This window comes from Prenolepis imparis, unplaced genomic scaffold (assembly GCF_030444845.1).
Source record: "Prenolepis imparis isolate NDT839.2.m4 unplaced genomic scaffold, iyPreImpa1.0 SCAF_9, whole genome shotgun sequence".
Taxonomy (NCBI): Eukaryota; Metazoa; Arthropoda; class Insecta; order Hymenoptera; family Formicidae; genus Prenolepis; species Prenolepis imparis.
The window spans coordinates 5230922-5245001 of record NW_028141167.1 but is presented as its reverse complement, the minus strand read 5'-3'; the positions used below and the strand labels follow the sequence as shown (position 1 = coordinate 5245001).

Genomic DNA, 14080 nt, shown 5'->3' with positions numbered 1-14080 from the left:
AAAGTCCTCCGCGAGCAAGCGTTTAAAACGCGGAACTAATTCGCGCGAGACGTCTGGCAGCGCGACGATGGAATCGCGTTTTCTTTTATCCTTCCCCGCGCGCGATTTCGCCACGTGAATTACGTCGCGGCAACTTCGTGGCGAATTCGTGGGCGTGGAACAACTATTTCCCGGCTCGCAATTTACTGTTAGTACCGCGCCACTTATACGCGACGTAACGAACACGCTCAAGCGTCTCCGCGCCTCAAGTGTCAATTTATCCGCGAGTGGTACGAAGTATCTATGCGCGAGCATTCCATTCGATTCTTTGGAATTTCTTCCTCTTCGTCGCGAACTTAACGAGCAACCTCTGTTCTCTCGGCACATCCATCTCTCTAAAAACTTCATTCGAAAACCTCGTCAAGGAAACGCACGAGAGAGCAGGATCGTTTTTTTTTTTCAGATTCGTCACTCGCTGTCTGACTAGTCGTGACTCGATATCCCGCGCGAGGAACTTGAAGCTAAAATCCGCACGCTGTCAAACGAGCAGAGTGAAAGGAGAAGAGCCAACAGCGAATTGTCAAAGTCATTGCGAACCGTTTCAAAATCGGCATCTCTAATAGAGACTAGAAATTGTTTGCCAACATCTTAAACTCTGTTCAGAATCGTCGTGATGAATCATCGATCGCGAAATAATTTATCGATCAACGACGTTTCTCTTGCATGAATCAGCCGGACCGCTATTGAGCGAGAAAAAAATCGCATGACGAAAATTTCGATAACTCTGACGTCAATGCAAGGAATCTATTTCCCCACGTCGATTCGTCAGACATTCGTAATCGGTTTATCCGTAATCTCCTCGGGTCGTTCATTAACGAGGTAGAGAGAAAAGTGCGCTAAAACTCTGTCTATCTTGATTACTCGCTGTTCTGGCTATTTAACGTATCTCATAATGACTACAAATCTCGTCTGATCGACGACATTTCATTCAAACTACAAAGTGCATTTATTAGATGCAAGCGGTAGTCGAACACGACACTGTCGTGCACGACGCCAATTCCACGCTTCGCGCACTGTGATAAAGACAAAAAATCAAGAAAAACGAGAGAATGAAGAAGACGAAGCAGAGGAAGAAAAGCGTGTGAGGGGTAAAAATGTCGATATATTGAATAGCATCTCGCGCGAAAGAAGCAGACGTCGTTAGTTGACGGGTCTCTCCTTCAAGCCATCCAGCCACCACCGAACCCTAAACGTTTCCCTCTACTTTATCTCTCGTCCATTCGATCTAATAGGTCCGCATTACCGCGCTTTATTGCCTCATAATTTCCATTTCTGATGCCAGAAAACCAATATAAGTCGCGCACGCAGGAGCGGCGGCCTCCACCGTGCGGCGAGTTTCGCGACTTATTCGCCACACAAAGTGCTTTATGATTGAGACGAAAAAAAAACGAGTTGGAATATTAATCGTATGATGGAGAGCTTTCCCTCTCTCTTTCTCCCTAACGCGCGCGCGAGATCGGAGCATTATCATTTTTCTTGTAGCCTCTCTCGCGTCCACGCGAGCACCAACGCAAATGCGCGCGCGATAGAGTCTATAACCTGTTCCGATGATTCCAGCCGGATGATCTCCACAACCGTTACCGTTCACTCTGCCGAGCATAATTTACGTGCTACACGCTGTCATCTATCACGGCCATTAAAATAAAAGCTACATCGATATCAATTCAAATAAAATTAAAGACTTATCTCTCTCCATAAAGCAAACACGTCTAGAGTTAAGCAGGTTTAATATCCTTTGATATTTTTTAAGTAGTTGCCAGTTTACGTCATTTTTCACATTTTCAATTAATTGTAAATCAAATCGCTTTCCGAATTCAAGTTTGGATCGAGAAAAACTCACCTGGATAACCTTCCGGAATGACGATCTCCGGTCCCACCTTGACGTCATGTCGGTACCGGTGCATCAGCAGGCTCGCTGTGACTCTCAGCGATCGTTGCTGCTGCTTGTACAGGAGCACCGGTCTGCCGCCGGTGCCCTCGAGTCTGACGACCCGCGGTAATGAGAATCGGTCCAGGAACTCTCGTAGCGGCATGTATCCGCCGCCGGAACCGGAACCACCCTCGGCGGTCGCCTCCCTCGAGCTCGGCAAGGACTTGGGCAGCGAAGGCATCTCCTCGCTGGACATGGTCGAGAATTCACCGTTCGACGACATGATCTCACACATCTCGGAATAGCGTCACTTCGCGAACGATTCTCAGGAACATGGAGACAAACGTGCAGTCCGGTCACCGACGAGAGTGTAACGAAAGACGACGCGACGATTCGACCCAGATAGATCGATCCTCTTCAGGATAATGTCGGAAAACTCGTAACGTCATCTAATCCTCGTGGTGGTGGAACAAGCGCGACGCTTGCTATCGAGAGCATTTTTGCTCCTCTTTCGATACCCGCTCATCACCGCGTAATAAACGGACACGTAATAACGGACTTGTATGGACGCACTTTCTTCTTCAGTTATGTCACTCCGCCGCGGCAGCTGTCACTTTCCGTTTCGCGACACGATGATAGTGACATCAATTCTTTCAGCGCCGAAGATTATTTTCGACATTTTGCACCACGCGAGAAATTTCTTTCGCAAATTGCAACGCGAGAGAAAAATGAAGAAAGTATACACGATGGACCAAATCGATTTTTGTTATCAAATTGCGTACTGATTCGTAGCGGATATTAGCAGCCAGGGCCCGACAAATAATACATGAAACTTTGCTTCACTAGACACTAAACTGTTACCCGAGGCAAGAGCGCGTAGTGAGATCGAGCATCACGAAACACCGTCCAACGAAATGCACACGTATCTTCTTACGAGAAAAGCAGGATCTATCGATAATATCCGCGAGAGATGGTTTACACCGACGAGCGAGAAGCAAACGATGAATATCCGTCTCTCTGTATCTTCCGGATGTCCTGTTCCCGATGATGAACGACGATGATACTTCTCTTCCGGGCTGTTTCGTTTTCGTTAGCGTTGCCGAGGCGTCCGAGGATAGATGGATTCAATGGACGCGCAATCGAATGATGAATCCCGCTTGACTAACCGAGCCGCTGGCTTCTCTCTTTCTCTCTCTTTCTCTTTTTTTCACTCTATCTCTCCTTACGCGAAGGCAGTTATCTCCCGCAGTTCGATCCCCGTGGCGTTTATGATTTACCGGTGCAGTCGGCTTTCTTTCGCCGTTTCTTACGCGGACCTCGCGAGATATATCTCGTGGCGCGGACGCTTTTATTGCTTTATACCGTGCATGCAAGCCGCGGGGTGCCTTCGGACGCCTCGATAACTGGGTCTGAGCTGCATCCTGGTAGCCTCCGAACAGGACCTACCGTATACCGCGAGGTAAGACGAGGTAGAGAGGTCCCGCGGGGATATCCCTCAGACACCTTGTCGGCCGAGGTCGCGATGCATCGCGGTGGTCTGAAACAGATAAGCAAGAGATACGGTCAAAGTATGCTTCCATCCACGGAGTTTGATTGCGGCAACGCAACGCTTTATAAATCGGAGGTAGTGTGTTCCTTTAACAAACGCGCTTGCGTTTATCCCGCGTTAATCGCAGACCGCAACTAAAGTGGCAGTTGTAATTCTTTACGATATACGAGCAACGAAAGTCATTGTAGGCACCTTTTTCACAACTTTCATTTACGTGAGCAGATAGATTCGAATTCTCTGTAATAGCCAAATTTAAGAAACAAAATTCGCGAGAGAGACAAGTCCTATATTTATTTAGATTTTTTAAAATCGCGTAAAAAGAAAAAAATATTTGTTTAATAAAAAGTCGAAGAATAAATGTATTTTGATAAAACGGAGTAAAATATCTAATTATATCTAAATATCCAATTCTTTCTTACCGCACACGTTCGGCGCCGATTTCAGAGAGACGAAATCGAATGGTCGAAATTTAATTTTAATAATCGATTCGAAAGCAGTGCGCGATTTCTACGATCTCCGGCCTTCCGCAGAAGGACGCGAAGTCCCGGACCTCTTGGAGAGGATCCGATCGGATCGGCGGACGCGAAGTCACTGACGCCCGGCTCGGACTGAGCCGAGTGTAAGAGGTCCACCGATACCAAGAGTTGAACGCACACACGATCGTCGTCGTGTATAATCGTTTCGCTGGTGTGTGCTTCGTGTGTGCCACCACCTCTACATCAGCCGCGTTGTCAGTGCTATAGCAATATACCAGCGATCTGAAACTCGCCCGCGGAGTCCCCCGGTTAACAGAATACGCGCGCCGACTTATACGTGGGTTTATTCAATATAAGATCCTATTGTTACCCGCGAGAGGAGCTGTTACCCCACAGGAGCCGCGTGCACCGCCCTCGATACATATATACTTCCTTCCTAGGAGCGTGTAATAATCGCCCGTAATAGCAGCCGAGTCAGTCTTCGTGTATGCACAGCAACGACGAGGCACGAGCAGCTGACAATTGCGGCGTGCTGAGATTAAATGGCAGCTGATCAGATCGCGGTTGGGATCGGGAGCTACTTCAGGACCGCGTAGATCAATCTCGACAGAAAGGAAAGATTGAGACCAACTATAGAAGCTTAAGCTTTATTTTATATTGTTTCTTTAAGTTCTTATTATTTCTTTACATACGCTATATAATATATTAATTTTTTTTAAGAAACGCTTGGAAGGAATTCGGATTAAATTTAATTAAAAATAATTTTAATTAAATTTAATTATATATATATGAATCCAAGCACGGTTCTTAAAAAAGTTAATTTTATTTTCGATATTAAACATTCTATTTTCTCCGATGCAGTTGATAATCGAATCCTTGGAAAATTGTATTCTGAACAACAAGCATAATAAAGGACATACACTTTCATCTTTCATAAAAGTGACTAAAATGTTACATGCGATTTCCTTATATGGCTATACTTAAATAAAATGAGCGCAAGTCCCTATATTTGGTAATACTTGGATGAGATTCAGCGAGGACGATCGCGTGTGATAGCCTTCTTCTTACGCGCTCGTATAATGGTAACGAATATTTATACATTGTCTTGCAGCACTTCAACGCGGGTAAAAGATCGTAAAAATTACGAGCGAACCGCTGTGATTTCCGAGTGGGTGGAAAGTGGAACGACCTTGGATTTAATTTTTGTCGAGCGTGTATTACCGGTGCGGACTGGCGTCCGTTACATCATTATGGATTTCTCTCTCACGCGTTACACGATTCTTTTTATGGAAATTGCTCAGACGCACAATAAGGGTTTTAACATTCACTAGACGGTCTTTAATCCTATTAGGCAAATTAGGATGAATAGAAGAAGGCAGAAAGGAATAGTAAAAAGTCTAGAGATATTTAAAAATTCTCTCATTTCGAAGTTAGGGAGAAATTCACAATTTTGCAACGTAAGTTTTTATTAATATTTTGTTGTTTTCTTAATTCGTCTATTCTTTCTGCATGTACAAAGTACGCTATGCGAGTGTTGGTGTTACGTCAAGCGAGAAATATCAGCGTGGCAATTACACACGTGATCGTTTGCCGGTTGACAGACGGAGGAAATCATTAGTCCACTACCGTTAAATCCGCGGATGAAAGCGTTACGCAATGCGAATACGCAATATCCTATTACCGATGGTCGTATGATATAACCATCGCCATTATATCATCATCATCATCATCGTCATCGTCATCTGCGCTGCCGTATACGTCGATTCTCGTCATTTGCGCCGCGTAAACGTATAGCCGGATTTCGACTCGATCATTAAGCGACCGCGCGAATTTCCGCCTGAGTTCTCGAAATTCCGGAGATTGTCGTTGCAATTTATGTCGTTGTACTCTCTAGGATGTAACGGTCTCACGTGTGATATTCGCGAGAAATACAACGTGAATTCGTATTCCCGTATTCGCGATAACATCAGTTCCGTCGGTGAGGATTGCGGTAATATTTCTCTCTACTGCATAACGTGAACTAACGAACAAATATTTTGCTAATAGCGAGACAAATGATATGTGATGCACCGCACTATCGAATGAATATTTTGCAAAAATCGTTAAATATTACATTGGCGAGCAACCAAGCGTGCCATTGCATCGAAGAATGCTTCGAGGTTGTTAATAAGATCGAAGAAATGGTGAGAGATCATGAAAAAGTCGCACCACAAAATGATAAGAAACGTATCATCATTGCCATAGTATATCGCAATCATTACAACTTATATTATATTTTTTTGTATTTTAGACAACTCCTTTCTTTATATATTTCCAACATCTCATTAATTAAATTAAATTAAATTAAATCAAATTATTTATTGCAATAAAAAATTGCCTCGTAAAAATCAATTTTTGATATCACATGTTTCAAATAAATCGCTTTTTAATTGTTTCTCTTTAAAAAAAAAAAAAAAAAAAAAGATAATTATATGTAGTTTAATTACGCTCAGCTTGCAATCTTTTCAATGACAATGCAAAAAGATATAAATATGAATATATGCGAGAGATATTACTATTATTATCAAAATAACAACATATTACGACACAAGCTGAATGAGAGATTAGAAGGTGAATCAGATTTTAAACTAAGCAGTCGTTTGCTGACTCACTTCCACACTCGTTTCATAGTTTATTCCACTAAGTCTTCAAGTCGTCAGGGAAGCGGTTACTCTTCTTAATCATCATACTTTTCTTGCAACATGAGTTTTTTACCTTAATCCGACCACTAGTTTTCTGCGCTCATCACTTATACTCATGTCTATGTCGAGTTTTTAAATATCATATATAATGAAATGATGACTCTCCGACCTCTATCTCTCAAGATAAAGATCTCTCCGATAAGCCTTATAGCGAATCCGCCCCTGAATCTCCGGTAGAGACGGCAAGAACGGCAACCCCTTTAACGAGGCCCAAGTTACGGCAACGAGCTTCTCGGCCTCATCTGGCCGAGATGTTACACCGCGATATATATCGCGAGGGCAGGCACGAGGCGCGCGTATGCGAAACACGCCGCGTTTATTAATATATACCGTCGGTGGCGACGCGCGCGCTGCTCCATTTAATTCTATATTTACCGCAGGTGCGTTTAGCTAAAGCGGCGCGTATGTGCAAGAGACGCGTACTAATCTGTGGAAAGGATCAGTCAAGGCGAGCCAGAGGGTCCATCGCGGCGAGGAAGAGATCGCTACGAAGCGATCTTCCCACGGCAGCTGGCGATGCTGCGTCCGAGATGCGCGTCCTTGCGCGGCCTCGCAAGGACAAGGCCGTCATTTTCGCAAATGCACAATTATTACCAGTGTTTTATATGTGTGTATGTTTCAAACCAGGGTGTGGCTCGCTATTCTTCCGATGCGCGAGAGAAAACAAAAGATCTTCCCCCTCTTTCCCCGCGGGTAATCACGCGCGCGCAGAGAGCCAAGATCAAGGGAAATGCTGTCATGTTCCACCTGATGCGAGATACACGATTATGCACTTTTATATGTCCGCAAGGTCGACAGGAATCGTAATCGGACGCGTTTAATTACGCACGCGCGCGTGTTTAGGATTCTTCGGCGAAGTCTCGTTTTTATTCTGAAACCAGGTTGTCGTGCAGGAACTTAAATTGAAAGTTCATGTCTCGAGAACTCTGCCGTTTAAGAGAATGTAAAGGCGAAAGGCACTTGCTATTTCTACACACACAATGTATAAATAATATATTATTAATTATATTAGAATATATATATATACAATATAATGAGAATATTGTTAGACTCTTAATCATTTCCTTTTTTAAATCACATGGAGAGATTGCTTGAAAGGTGAAACTATCTACGATCCTTTCGTTGAAACGTTTTACAAAGGAAACTCATCGATCAAGCGACGCATCACGTGCAGGACTCGACAAAGAATCGCGGAATTCCGGCGCATGATATTGACTTTCGCGGGGCCAGCCGCGGAATCGCGATGCATCATCGTCATCGCATCTGCCATCGCGCCAGGCAGCGCAAGCGAAGGTGCAATCGGCACTTAAGCGTTGACACTAATGAGCGTCGGCGATGCAACCGGTCGTCTGCCAGGGGTCGTCTCGCTGTAATTGGTTAGTTAGCACATTTATTTTATATGAAACGTCCGCTGAGAAAAATGCGAAGCGCGTGCGTCCTAATTAGGAACGGCTCGGCGTAGCCGATCAATGCGCGCGATATCGATCGTCGGAGCGTTGACAAGCATGACCGAGTAACGTTGACCTCGGGAAGAAGGGGGCTGAATAGCCGAGTCATTTTCATGGCTAGGAGGAGCAGGCATCCTAGCCGAGCCACGAGACACTGCGTAATAGACCATTAGCGACTCTATCGCTCGATTATATCTCTAATCTTAATCCGTGCGAATTTTCTGTTGCGCGCGTTAGTTCGACGAGAGAGGCCTTTAGCGACCGTGGGACAACGTGAGCCTCGGTAACTAACGTTTAGCGCGCAATTATCGATTTCGATCTCCAAGTTTGTATCGATACACAGCGAACGTGCAGCGAATTTTTTTTTTCGTATTCATAAAAATAATGTCAAATGATAATAACTATCCTATAGTAATATCTTAATACCATATTAGAAGTAAATCTTATCATTAATGTAAATAATTAGATTTTAGTAAAAAATTTGTATTATGGAATAAATATCGGAGTTATAATTAATTACATAGATTATTTCGATTCTCTCGAGTTGTGTGCGAGTATTTATTTCCGCGAAATAAAAATATTCTTATTATCTTGATGCACCGCGTGATTGCATCGGAGTCAACGGGTCTATGTTAATGCGTTATTAGGCTCGTAATTAATCCCGCTAATAAAATACGCCTTATAGCCGTCTCCGGTAATAATAATATAAGAAACATACTCGTAGGCACGAGCGTGTTCTACCGGTGGAATTTCATTCTGATATTTAATACTCCTCACGCTCCGGTTTATTAGTAAGCATTGTACCATCTAATACCCGAGACAGTTTCAATCGAAACGTCGTCATAAATCTTCACCGCATTACCAGTTTATCTTTGAACCTTCTGTTTGAATTATCCAATTATTCCGTGGGATTGGTCAAGGCTATATAAAAAAAAAAATTCCGCTCTCGCGCGCTGGAGAGGGAACACAACATTTGTTTCTAAGGCTAACCTCCTGGCTATGTAGAGAATTTTAACCCCGCCATCGCGGTTATTGAGAATCCCATAGATTTAATTAGACCTTGCACGAGATCATATCAATTTCTCTTCTCAGATTACTACGAAGAAAAACTGGTAGAAAGGGAGCGACAGGAGAAGAGTGGTGGTCACAAATGCGTAGGTTTTAAGATCGCACCCTTCTCTCGTCCCCTCCGCGTCAGCTATTAATTTCATTCTCGAGTCGGTTCAAATGCGATATTAATATCATCATTTCTCACAGATATATGCGTTTAAAAGACTTATTAAATAATAAAAGACGTGAAATTAAAGTCGAGCTGAAGAAAAAGATATAAAGATATAAAGATATAATGATATAAAGATGCTTTATAAAATAAAACAATAATAAGAAATATGAAATAATGCGCTAAAAAAACATTGCGTTATTTTTTAGACTATCGAAAATTTTCTTATTCTTATTCAGCATTATTTACTACGAAGAAAATTCTTGCAAAGATTTTCGCGCCAGCATCTGCGACCGAGAAATTCGCTTCGCTTCCTTATGTCATGATATTTCGCGATGCACACCACTCTCGCATAAGATACTGCGTTTGAAGGTGATGCGCCAATCTTCGGCGAGTATTTAGAAGAGTAATGCACGTGTAAATGAAGTTGAGTAAGGCAATGTAAGCAGGCGGTGGCAGGTGCTACGCAAAAGGTGCTCCTTTTTTTCGTTGCTCATCTTCTGTTAGTAGCCACAGAAGCCAAGTACTCTGCCGAGGCTGCCGTGAGGTCTTGCACGCTAGTGATGTGCATGACCAGTCACAATTTATATCTCTGATATTTAATGCATCAAAATGTTTATATCAAATCGCTTCTTAATTATCAAACCGTTATTAAATTAATCAATATTTTTATTTTGTTTTTGTGGAATGTATAGAAAGAAATCTATTATTTCTGCTATCACATCTGTTCAATAATCACGTGTTATAAATTTTTTTCTTATGTTAATTAAAAGGAAGTTGTCCAATTTTTTGTCTAGATAGATGTAGATTGGTTTCTTAAAAGTCTTACGTACATGTTTAAGAAGAAAATTTAAATCGAGATTTCTTTAAAGTGCAGCCGATAAATTTAGAAAATAAATGCATATCTGATGACTTCGACCAGCTGTTTCTTCGGCATTTTTCTCGACTGACCCGTTCATAGCCATCGCTAGTCGCGAACCTTGCTTACCTGCAGATGTAATTGCAAGGTACTTGGATTTTTATCGTCGCCGCCGCCACTTTAACCGAACGAACACTCCTCATCTTATTGTTGTCTGGTGTTCTCGCCTTTATAGCAAAAAAAGGAATGTATAAGAGAGACGGGGCACTTTTAAGAATTTCAAATGGGACTGGACAAAGGGCAGTATATGCCTGAGGTCACGCGTTTTTCATCGCCCCTGCCACCAATTGGCTGCCGTGCTGCTGAAAACAATCTCAATTCCATCAACGGATAAGCACTTTCTCTCTCTTCCTCTCTCTTTCTCTCTCCTCCCGTAAATTACTTCTCAGATCGCTTTTTCGCGACGCGAAGATGAGTTGCGAAGAATTATCGATGCAAAATTTTCATTTCTATTACTAAGAGACAATACTCCTAAAAAAAGGAAAAATTTTGGGAAAATGATGAATATGAATAAAATTCCTGATCTTTCCAAAATATTTTCGATGACGCGATTTTCTTCAAGAAAATACTCGAGAAAAATATTAGAGAGTGAGTAAAATAACAGAGAATAACAGAGTACTTTTGATGATAATTTTCTTTAATATTTGGCGAATTTAATTAAAATTCGTTACGTATGGACATAAGCAATAGCGTTAATGCGCAATTTAGGTGCAAGGCTGTAACTTTCGTATTCAATTTTAACGGCGCGCGATCCCGTGTAAGTCGCATAAATAGCTGCGTATAAGCGCAAGATAAAAAACCACTTAGCGCGCTAATATCTACAAAGCACGGCCGTGGCGCACGCTAATAGAACGCATGATGTATATCGTACTGCGTAGAAATTGAAATGAAAAGTGCAAATACTCGTTTCGAAACGCTCTTGAGAGACATATTGCCCGAACTGTTTTCGCTTTTCGCGCGGTATAACACGGAGCGGAATCTACACACGCGTGTCCGCCGCGACTACGCGAATATTTATGCAAATGTGGAAGAAAACGGTACCTGGCTGCGAGCCGCAGCAGAGTAACTTGCGACGGAGATAAGACAAAACGGTAGCGCGCACGAGGCGTTATCGTCGCACATAAAGCGGGTTACCACGGTAAAAGTTGCACTTGGTATACGGCTGTATAGAATTTTACATATTAAGTCATTAATTTTGGTGAACTGTATACGGTCCACATTTAACTGCAATTTTATCACTTTTTGTTAAGATGATACAATTTTCTCGAAATTTTTTTCCCGTGCAAAATTTAATAAACATTTTTTTCTAAATTTTTATTTAATAAGCTTATTGTGACTTTCTTGTAAAATATGTAATATTAATATTGAACATTGAAAAAGAATATGTTAATATTGAAAGAATATGTAATATATGAGAATATATAATATATTGAACATTGTGTAAGAAATGATCCTCCTAGTTCGCAGTTAAATTTTTGCTACGAAGAAGAGGAATTCATCCGTAAAATTAAATTTCACATGTAGATGAACAATGGTAGCCGGCGGCGTCGTCGTCGATTTAAATCACACGGGTAACTTCCTGCAGCCGACTGGCCGTCGCATTAAGAAGAAGGATGACATTCGAATGCGCGGCGTCGCGTAGCACTTTAAATTAGCATAAGATTATGGAAACACGCATCGTTGCAGGCACGCCAATTCTGGCGGCGAGGCCGTCTTAGTAAAACACTTTGTCTCGCGCTGCGAATTAACATTCGTTCGTCAACCTCCCGGTCGCGCTACTTGCCGTGGATCAATTATGCATTCCATTTCACGGCCTCGCAGTCTACGAGAGATTCACGGGGACTAAATTGCGTCGTTGGTGACGAATAAAAAGAGAACGACGAGACATGGAGGCAACTAAAACCTCGAGAAGATTAAAACTCTCAAGATACCTCTCTCGGAATAATTTTATTCAGAAATATATTTGTTAATTAATTTTTTATAGACATATACCCGTCGCGTAATATGTTCTCCTTAGTATCTAAAGAAAACCTGAAAAGTTATTCGTTTCCAGTAACGAAAAATTGTAAATAGTCATTATTCGGCCGTGTTAAAAATGTTAAATGTGCAATACAGCTTATCTATAGAAAGAAAAAAGGCAAAGCAGTATTTTATCCTATTCTAAGAACAAGGCTGCAGACTGGATTCGCTTATCGAGAAGTCTCTCAGTCCAAACAACTGTTAAGTTGGACGACCCATTGCCGCATTGAATGACGACGATCACATTTGATATTTACCTCGTCGATTAACGCGGTACCGCGAGATAAGAATATATCAATGAGCAGCTTTGTATTCATCGTTTGATTGCTGCACCGGTTATGGGAAATACTGATAACGGTGCCTGGTACTCATAGTATTCGCAGTTGTCTCATCACCGCGAAAAAGGATGTTCTTCGAACACGCAATCACCACATTTTCATCGAATCAGACGAGCAGTCTCTTTTAAACGTAAGGCAAGACGCGTATTCGAGGATAATTTTATGGGATATGCCGTGAATATCCCACCACATTCTACGAACAAGATTACTAGTGGATAAATTATACGCTCGTCCGCTTTAATTTAGCTTCATCATACAAAGATTTCATAAAATGCGACACTGTGTCGAACCGATAGCGCGATAAAATATACAGAATCTATCTTAAACATCCATCTCTCCAAGAGATTGTACGATGATCCTGCTACATGTATGTATAAAGGAGTTCTTTTTTTGACGCGAGGCATTGTCGCGGCGTGATATTAAAAACGAGTTCCCAGAAAATATACGCGTCGCGTGTGATACCGTCTATGAATGTTGCATGGCATTCGCGTTGTGTAAATATGTTATATCGACGTTGCTACTTGCGTTCACCATCTTGAATTATGCATTTAACCCGTCCTCGCTATCCGGCGGATAAATATCCGCCACCGCCGCGGCTTCGACGCCGTGATTCTGCCGGTGCGATATAACGTTGTTGTTGCAAAATGATTTATCGGTTGGCTGCCCGGCGTTCCACATAATATCTGTAAAAGTGCCATGAAATATCGCGAGTAACTCGCGCAAAAAGGCCCTCGCCTCTTTCAGCATCGTCACTTTTTCCCGCCGTTTCATCGCAGACCGGTCTGACACACAACTCGAGATCCTCCTTCGGATCCTGCGAAAATGCGCGTTCTCCTACATGTAAGAGAGTTAAAATTTGCACGAAAATTAATTGCGCAATTTGCCCTTCTCCCGACCCTTGAGTATATTTCAAGTCGGATCAATTAAATCAAGTTATTCTTTAGAAACATCAATCCAATGGGTTTATGTTAACCTTGGTACTCGACTCGATAAACAAAAAAAAATAAAAGATTTTAAGATCTCACTGAAATCATTTGATATATTATGATCTTTAAAAATTGATCTAATTAATAAAGTGGCATTTTCTTATAATATATAAATAAATATGTATAAATCAATAGATAATAAAAATAAATGGTAGAATAATTTATTTAGCTTTTCATTAATAAGAGCCCGTTTTGCCGAGTGACCCAGATAAGCGACACCGAAACACGCCTACTTACTTAATTACCCTGCCCGGTTTTTCTTCGTCGCGTGCAAGCGATCGTTCCAAACCTAATTTGGATCGGGTTATGCGCGCAGGCATCACAAGCGATGCGCCGGCAAAATCCAGATAATGAGTTTCGGCTTTTTACACGCTTTTTACCTCGTCCGTCTCGCGCCATGCTCGATTGCAAACGTACTAATTACGGCGACAGAGTTTCTTACCGACTTACAGTCAAACTGGTCGCGTATTACAATA

General features: G+C 42.1%; 1 protein-coding gene across 2 annotated transcripts in view; it reads right to left on the bottom strand.

The window, feature by feature from the left end:
• LOC145940294 (uncharacterized) overlaps window positions 1-14080 on the bottom strand; it is a 53262-nt gene that overhangs the window by 11987 nt on the left and 27195 nt on the right. The window contains exons 1-2 of one of the 2 annotated variants that reach the window (XM_083045225.1): window positions 3878-4112; window positions 1880-3446 (exon numbers count right to left, since the gene is read on the bottom strand). In XM_083045225.1, coding sequence (XP_082901351.1) covers window positions 1880-2204 — 325 coding nt within the window. In that variant the 5' untranslated portion in view covers window positions 2205-3446; window positions 3878-4112. Of the gene's footprint in view, window positions 1-1879; window positions 3447-3877; window positions 4113-14080 lie in introns of those variants that run through there. The other variant, XM_083045226.1, reaches the window with a different exon arrangement.